This window comes from Pecten maximus, unplaced genomic scaffold (assembly GCF_902652985.1).
Source record: "Pecten maximus unplaced genomic scaffold, xPecMax1.1, whole genome shotgun sequence".
Taxonomy (NCBI): domain Eukaryota; kingdom Metazoa; phylum Mollusca; class Bivalvia; order Pectinida; family Pectinidae; genus Pecten; species Pecten maximus.
Genome location: NW_022980858.1, coordinates 25,193 through 32,707, shown reverse-complemented (window position 1 = coordinate 32,707; position 7,515 = coordinate 25,193). Strand labels below are relative to the sequence as shown.

At 41.1% G+C, this 7,515-nt stretch overlaps 5 protein-coding genes across 5 annotated transcripts; 4 read left to right on the top strand and 1 right to left on the bottom strand.

The window, feature by feature from the left end:
• The first annotated feature begins 282 nt into the window (after positions 1–282).
• LOC117319767 (histone H2A) lies at positions 283–801 on the top strand. Its single transcript, XM_033874517.1, has one exon. The coding sequence runs from the start codon at positions 370–372 to the stop codon at positions 745–747; it is 378 nt and encodes a 125-aa protein (XP_033730408.1). The 5' UTR covers positions 283–369; the 3' UTR covers positions 748–801.
• Positions 802–1,188: 387 nt separating this feature from the next.
• On the top strand, positions 1,189–2,879 carry LOC117319753 (histone H3). The gene has a single exon (XM_033874504.1). It carries the CDS (start codon positions 1,882–1,884, stop codon positions 2,290–2,292), a length of 411 nt encoding a protein of 136 aa, XP_033730395.1. The 5' UTR covers positions 1,189–1,881; the 3' UTR covers positions 2,293–2,879.
• Positions 2,880–3,728: 849 nt separating this feature from the next.
• LOC117319764 (histone H4) lies at positions 3,729–4,259 on the top strand. Its single transcript, XM_033874514.1, has one exon. It carries the CDS (start codon positions 3,827–3,829, stop codon positions 4,136–4,138), a length of 312 nt encoding a protein of 103 aa, XP_033730405.1. The 5' UTR covers positions 3,729–3,826; the 3' UTR covers positions 4,139–4,259.
• An 11-nt stretch (positions 4,260–4,270) lies between these two features.
• On the bottom strand, positions 4,271–5,408 carry LOC117319758 (histone H2B). The gene has a single exon (XM_033874509.1). It carries the CDS (start codon positions 5,318–5,320, stop codon positions 4,946–4,948), a length of 375 nt encoding a protein of 124 aa, XP_033730400.1. The 5' UTR covers positions 5,321–5,408; the 3' UTR covers positions 4,271–4,945.
• A 518-nt stretch (positions 5,409–5,926) lies between these two features.
• LOC117319751 (mucin-2-like) lies at positions 5,927–7,123 on the top strand. Its single transcript, XM_033874503.1, has one exon. The coding sequence runs from the start codon at positions 5,927–5,929 to the stop codon at positions 7,121–7,123; it is 1,197 nt and encodes a 398-aa protein (XP_033730394.1).
• Positions 7,124–7,515: the final 392 nt, after the last annotated feature.

Sequence of the window (7,515 nt, the reverse complement as noted above, 5' to 3'; positions counted from 1 at the left end):
GGGCCCAATTTTTCCCCCCCCCCTACCAACAGGACACACTTCCAATATATACCGTCACCTGTATACTTCATATCGCTCACCCGTACCTATATATTTGTATCGATCCACCTTCATGTTGGGCTGACTTAAATTGGAGTAATGAGCGACGTTTTTCAATTTTTCCCTTTTATACCATCGCCCTCACAGGTAGGATCGAAACTTTAGCCTTGCGCCACACAAACACTCGAACCTCGCAGCTCTCTGAAAACACCCCCGACTTTTTCGCTCGCTACAGTTTCGATCCTACCTGTGGGTATAAAACGCTTCACGGCAACAAATTTTACTCATTTCTGCTATATCTGTTTACAGTAACTAGCCGAACATATCAAGATGTCTGGACGTGGTAAGGGAGGAAAAGTAAAGGGAAAGGCAAAGAGCCGATCATCCCGTGCCGGACTTCAGTTCCCAGTCGGACGTATCCACCGTCTGCTCCGCAAGGGAAACTATGCCGAGCGAGTTGGAGCCGGAGCACCAGTGTACTTGGCTGCTGTCCTCGAGTACTTAGCTGCTGAAGTTTTGGAATTGGCAGGAAACGCCGCCAGAGATAACAAGAAGACCAGGATCATCCCCCGTCATCTCCAGTTGGCCATCAGGAACGACGAGGAGTTGAACAAACTGCTGTCCGGTGTCACCATCGCACAGGGTGGTGTTCTGCCCAACATCCAGGCTGTTCTTCTCCCCAAGAAGACCCAGAAACCCGCCAAGTAGACGGTTCCAGTGTCATTCTGCACAAACAAAAACGGCCCTTTTCAGGGCCACCCACTTTTCTCAAAAAGTGTTCATATGATATGCCTCGAAAACACGCAAATATCTTGTTGCTTATTAATCTATGTGTTCAATTATATACAATTAGCTACTTAAAAACACACGGATTACATTTACATGTCAATAAATATTATAATTACTCACATATTACAACATAACAACAGAAAGTATACACACTGTGGTTACAGATAAAGCCACTTAGTGAATACAATATCCTAGCTAACATTCATTCATATTCGACTGCAGATCTAAAGATCGTACAATATACAACTAAAAGTATTTTCATTAGCACATTTGTGTAAAAACAAGTAATTTGTAGCTACAACCAAAGACACATGAAACTGGGTATACAACAATAGTACAGACATAAAGATGCGTTAGAGAACATTTATTCTACATGTCACGTGAGGCGATTTAAATGTAAATTAAAATAACATCATTGAATCCAAATTAAAAACAAATCCTAACTAGACAACATACTATGTCTGGCACCGCGTATATTTACGTATATCGCCTTGCCAGGTTGTCGCATATTATGTTAACTTCATACAGAAACTTGTATGTTCAAATGTGAACCTTTCATAGATGTAGATGCGGTGTTTTTTTTGTTTTTTTGTTGTTGTTGTTTTTTTCCCCCTCTCTCATTCACACGTGTGGAGTAAGTGTGTTTTGTGTGGCGTGTTATCATCTGTGTGTTACATGTAATTCTCCCTTTAGAAATATCAAATCAGATTAAAACAATACCTGTCCGAAAAATGAAAATATCAATTTCGACAGGTGTCATAATAGTATGCAATTACCGATAATAATTAAACTGGTAATAGCAATCATTAAGATGACATGTTTTTCTTAGTGTGCGTGATCGTCGTGAACACAAGCCCAGGTAGGATTGAAAGTTGGCGGATTGTACATGCTTGAGGGCCAATGAAGGATTGTGGATAGCGTCCAATCAGAAACGTGTTTACATATCCTGTGCCCAATCGTGGCCATGATCTGTAACGGAGCGGGGAGCACAAAAATAGCTCTCTGAGTGCAGTTTTCATTCTACCGTTGAACTTCGACTGGTAAACATCAGAAATGGCTCGTACAAAGCAGACCGCCCGTAAATCCACTGGAGGCAAGGCCCCACGTAAACAGTTGGCTACCAAGGCCGCCCGTAAGAGCGCCCCAGCCACCGGAGGAGTAAAGAAACCTCACAGGTACAGGCCAGGAACAGTCGCTCTCCGTGAAATCCGTAGGTACCAGAAGAGCACCGAGCTCCTCATCAGGAAACTGCCATTCCAGCGTCTCGTCCGTGAAATCGCCCAGGATTTCAAGACCGACCTGAGGTTCCAGAGCTCTGCTGTTATGGCTCTTCAGGAGGCTAGCGAAGCTTACTTGGTCGGACTTTTCGAGGACACCAACCTGTGCGCCATCCACGCCAAGCGTGTCACCATCATGCCCAAGGATATCCAGCTGGCTCGCCGTATCCGCGGAGAACGTGCTTAAGCAGTACATCTGTACACTACTTCCCAAAACGGCCCTTTTCAGGGCCACCAAAATTCCAAAAAAGTTCCACTTGCTCTCGAATTTACGCTATCATACATACTTACAATCAGATGGAAGTATAACCATCAACTTTATTAAAGAAATTAAATTCAATACAATATTGGAATTTTTAATTAGTAATATTATTACGATTGTGATTGGATAGATCAACAATTAAAACACGGAATTAGCATGTTTGCATAACACTAACAAATTACTGGTCAATTAATAAACAGATCGAGAGTCAACAACACAACTTGTAACAAAACATCTGTACGACCTGGTATTAAAGTTTAGTGACATAATTCCTCGATTTACAAGTATATGACTTAATTTGCTAGGGTAACTTGCGATGCTTTACATGGATATGATGCGTTTGTGAGATATTATAGTGATTTGGAAGCGAGTATTTGTACATGAGTTTATTATTGATGTTGGTTTTAAGAATATGAGTTATAGGTATTGCGAGGAAAAGTGGTAATAATTGAATAATGAAGCATATATATATGTAAATAAATGATAGTAAAAGAAAAAAAAAAAATGATAATGAAAAAAAAAAAAAATAATAATAGGGGTTGGATGGGATTGTGTAGTGGCTTACGGTTTGCGGTATGGGCGGTGGGGCGGGATTATGGTTTGTGTCGGACGTGGGATTGGTTGTCCGGCCGAGCGGAGCGAGGCCCGAAATTTTTAGGGGTACATTTTTCATTTTTCAGGAGTTTCAATTTTTCCGGGAATTCATTTCCATGCGCAGAAACCATTACTTACTTCAAACTGCTTTATTTTACGTTTTTACAGCTTAATAGTGCAATATACGCTTTCATACATGTATTTAGCGCTTGATAAACTTATATACATTTCCATACATACACTTACACCGTTTAAAACTGATATACAGCTTTATACAATGCATTTACAGCTACAAAAAACTTATATACAACATGATACATGTACATACAGAAGAATTAACTCATATACAGCCGCCTACATTCAGTAAATGCTTAATATAATTCATACATGTTCTCGGCGACAATTATAATCTAATAAAACTGAATAACTGATGGAATACATTCAAATTTGTTACAAAATAACTATCTTGATAACAGTGAATATAGTTAAATGAATGTAGATTCCACAAAATACAATAACACATGAATTGCAAATTCTGTTAATTACACATATCATCAATTGACAATGCCAGATAATTCCTAATTACATTACATCATTGTTTTCTTTAACAGTTCATGTCAAGTTTTAGTGCTTTAGTCGTATGTGGGATTACATTTCAGTTTTCTACTATTCACAGGTGCTATGTACACATGTGTCACTTGGCCTACAACACCACTATACAGTGTGTATGCCTGGCCGGGAATTATGACCAATGAAAACCGCGCTTACAAAAACGCACAGGTCTTCTCACACGGCCTAGACTTTGCTATAAAGACCTGGTCTGTGTGTGCCGAGTCATTTCAGTCACTGCTCGCAGTCTGTAAACATGTCTGGAAGAGGTAAAGGAGGAAAGGGACTCGGAAAGGGAGGTGCCAAGAGGCACAGGAAGGTGTTGCGTGATAACATCCAGGGTATCACCAAGCCCGCAATCCGTCGTCTGGCTCGACGAGGTGGTGTCAAACGTATCTCTGGACTCATCTACGAAGAGACCCGTGGTGTCCTTAAGGTTTTCCTTGAGAACGTCATCAGGGACGCTGTCACATACACCGAGCACGCCAAGAGGAAGACTGTCACAGCTATGGATGTTGTGTACGCTCTGAAGAGGCAAGGACGTACTCTGTACGGATTTGGCGGTTAAACCCAGAACGAACCCTGTCAACAAACAACACAAACGGCCCTTTTTAGGGCCACCAAACTTCTCAAAAAGCTTCAATATCACTCGAAAATACGCAATCTTAGTTTGTTTCTTTATTACAATTATTGTTTATGTACAACTGTAGCTATTCCATTCTCATAAGCACAAACAACTCACATGGGGTAATTAATAAACACTACATCAATTACATTGCACTCGCAACACAGGCTAATTCAATAACAACCAATTGTATAATTACATTTTATTTATTTCCATCGCTATGTCACCAGTATTAAAAACATAAATGCTGATCTTATACTACTACACGGAGAATAAATATCGATAAGAATAATATCGTACACATACGCATAAAGGTACACGTATACGTACCGCAATAAACAATAACATTACATTGGTCATCGCAATACACACGGACAAGTAACACCAGTAAACTCCACACACGTTTGCAATACATTTCCATTTATCAATAAATATTGTCCAACTACAGTTTCATCCACTCAATTACAATCATGATCAAGACGTGTTTCATTTCCGTATGTTTATGAATTATGCTTTGATACATACATGTATACACACAATATACATTACAACACACACACATACATTCATTTATTTTACACACACATACTTAACTAATTCATACCCTTCTAACTTATGATGAATTAAAACATAACACAAAACTAAGAACTAAGTAATTGCGTTTTTTTCGAGTGTTCATTGGGACTTTTTGAGGAGTTTGGGTGGCCCTGAAAAGGGCCGTTTGTGTTTGTAGTAAACTTTTTCAGGAGTTTACTTGGAGCTGGTGTACTTGGTGACAGCTTTGGTTCCCTCACTGACAGCGTGCTTGGCCAATTCACCGGGCAGAAGGAGACGGACAGCGGTCTGGATCTCCCGACTGGTGATGGTGGACCTCTTGTTGTAGTGAGCGAGACGGGAAGCCTCAGCGGCGATTCTCTCAAAGATGTCGTTGACAAAGCTGTTCATGATGGACATGGCCTTGCTGGACACACCGGTGTCGGGGTGCACCTGTTTCAACACTTTGTAGATGTAGATGCTGTAGGATTCCCTCCTCTTCCTCCTCCTTTTCTTGTCAGTCCCACGGTTGGCCTTTGCCTTGGTGGCGGCCTTCTTAGCTCCTTTCGATCCTGATGCTTTGGGTGCCATGATACTAATACGACGAGTGCCGATACGAGTAATGAGCGACGTTTTTCAATTTTTCCCTTTTATACCATCGCCCTCACAGGTAGGATCGAAACTTTAGCCTTGCGCCACACAAACACTCGAACCTCGCAGCTCTCTGAAAACACCCCCGACTTTTTCGCTCGCTACAGTTTCGATCCTACCTGTGGGTATAAAACGCTTCACGGCAACAAATTTTACTCATTATTATTATCATCATCATTACCTTTCTTTTTTTTTTCTTTTTTTTTTTTTAATTTCTTTTTATTACCCATTTTAATATAATTCCTATCTATTTTCTTTTAAAAATCTTATCTTGCCATCTCCTTCATGTTTTAAGACCTCTTTATAAATTGCCACTTAATCCCCTAACAATAAAAATACCTTCTCTCAGGTAGATTCTATTGTTTATATCTGGCCAGGTATCTCACCTTCACGCCTGACCGACCCCACGCTTACCTGTACCGGACACCTGTCCACGCTCTCGATCTACCCTCCGCCATCTATCAATTCTACCTTCTGTAAGAGTAACCTCCCTTTGATCAGGTAAACTCTTTTTCTGTCTACTTTAGTATAATTTCAAATTTTTCAATGGCCCCAGCCCCATCCGTCTCTAACCCTGCGGTGGTTATCCTCTCCCCTAAAGAGAGGAAGCCACTAAATGCAGGACGTGTACGTGGAGATATCTCCGCGTTCACGGGCGTCACTAGTGACGTCAGAGATATACGGATGTTGCCGTCAGGCATTATCCTAATTCTCTGCGCCACCTTAGTGACGCTCAAGAAGGCGCTACTTGTAAACCAAGTAGACGGTACCCCCTGTACCGCGCGGCTATCTAAGCGGCCCTTCAATGCCCCTCCCAAGCCCCGAGCCAACCTCCGTAACGTGTCCCCCACCTCCAAAGGGGTTATATACCGCATCCCTTTAACTACACCAACAACAAACCTCACGTCAATTAATAATGTAAAAAATGCAAGTAGGATGTACAATAAAACAAACAAAAACACAACATCAATCTTGCTAGAATTTAATTCTTCCACACTACCAAGGGAAGTAGTTTTCAATCAAATTACATACCCTGTTACAAGATTTAACGCTCCACGAACACAACAACAACACCGACAAAAACAAACCAAAACAAGCACAGGCCCTGAGACACACATCAAACCCTCCTACACTAATACGACAAATACGTTACTATACTCCGACATTGTCAGAAACAAACACACAGAAACCACCAAAACACAACCCAAACACACAGGTGTATATGTCACGGCAGAATTTTTAGGCAAATTTTTACTTATAGCCCGTGACACACACATAACAGATAGGGAAGCAATCCACAAGGTTCGTGACCTCATCAACAAACAAAATGGACACGTGACCGCAGACAGTACACCCATCAACACACCAACACAATCTACACCCAAATCAACACAAACAACACCAACAACACAGCCTTCACCACCAACAACACCGATCCTATTCACACAAACAACACCACAAACACAAACAACAGAAACAGAAACACAAACAGAAACACCGTCAGAACATTTCATACACCTACTTGACAGTTCCGAGGAGCTAGACAGCTCAACTATATCCAAACCCAGAACACCAAGAACACCGGTAGGTATGGGTCGGTACAAAACACTACAAACAGACAAGACCCCCACAAACAAACAACAAACACCCTCACGACCAAACACAAGATCAAGGGCCAAACAAACAAACACGCCAACAAGAACAGGGCACAGCAAACGCAAACTACAGTACAGAAACTACTAGAAGCCACATAGATCACCAAAACAAACTTAGACGCCCTTCACATTCAATAAAGTCCTAAATGACCAGTCCGGCCTCACTGTTATGCATTGGAATGCAGGAGGTCTCAGGCCCAAAATTTCAGAATTAAAATCCTTCCTTAATGACAATTCCCCGGATGTTCTTTGTATTCAGGAAACTCAACTGAAACAAAAACACAAAAGTTTAAAAATTAATGGTTACAACACTCCTTTTAGGTACGATTCGGACCAAGGTTTGGCCATTTATGTAAAAAGCGGAATTGCCTACAAAGAGTATGAAATCAAAGATAAAGATCTTGTGGCTCTTGGTATAGAACTACACAACAAGTCACACAAAACAATCATACTCAACATATACCTCTCACCAACAAAACC

Coding starts and splice junctions, on each gene's coding strand:
- LOC117319767 (XM_033874517.1), top strand. CDS start 370: ATGTCTGGACGTGGTAAGGGAGGAAAAGTAAAGGGAAAGGCAAAGAGC.
- LOC117319753 (XM_033874504.1), top strand. CDS start 1,882: ATGGCTCGTACAAAGCAGACCGCCCGTAAATCCACTGGAGGCAAGGCC.
- LOC117319764 (XM_033874514.1), top strand. CDS start 3,827: ATGTCTGGAAGAGGTAAAGGAGGAAAGGGACTCGGAAAGGGAGGTGCC.
- LOC117319758 (XM_033874509.1), bottom strand. CDS start 5,320: ATGGCACCCAAAGCATCAGGATCGAAAGGAGCTAAGAAGGCCGCCACC.
- LOC117319751 (XM_033874503.1), top strand. CDS start 5,927: ATGGCCCCAGCCCCATCCGTCTCTAACCCTGCGGTGGTTATCCTCTCC.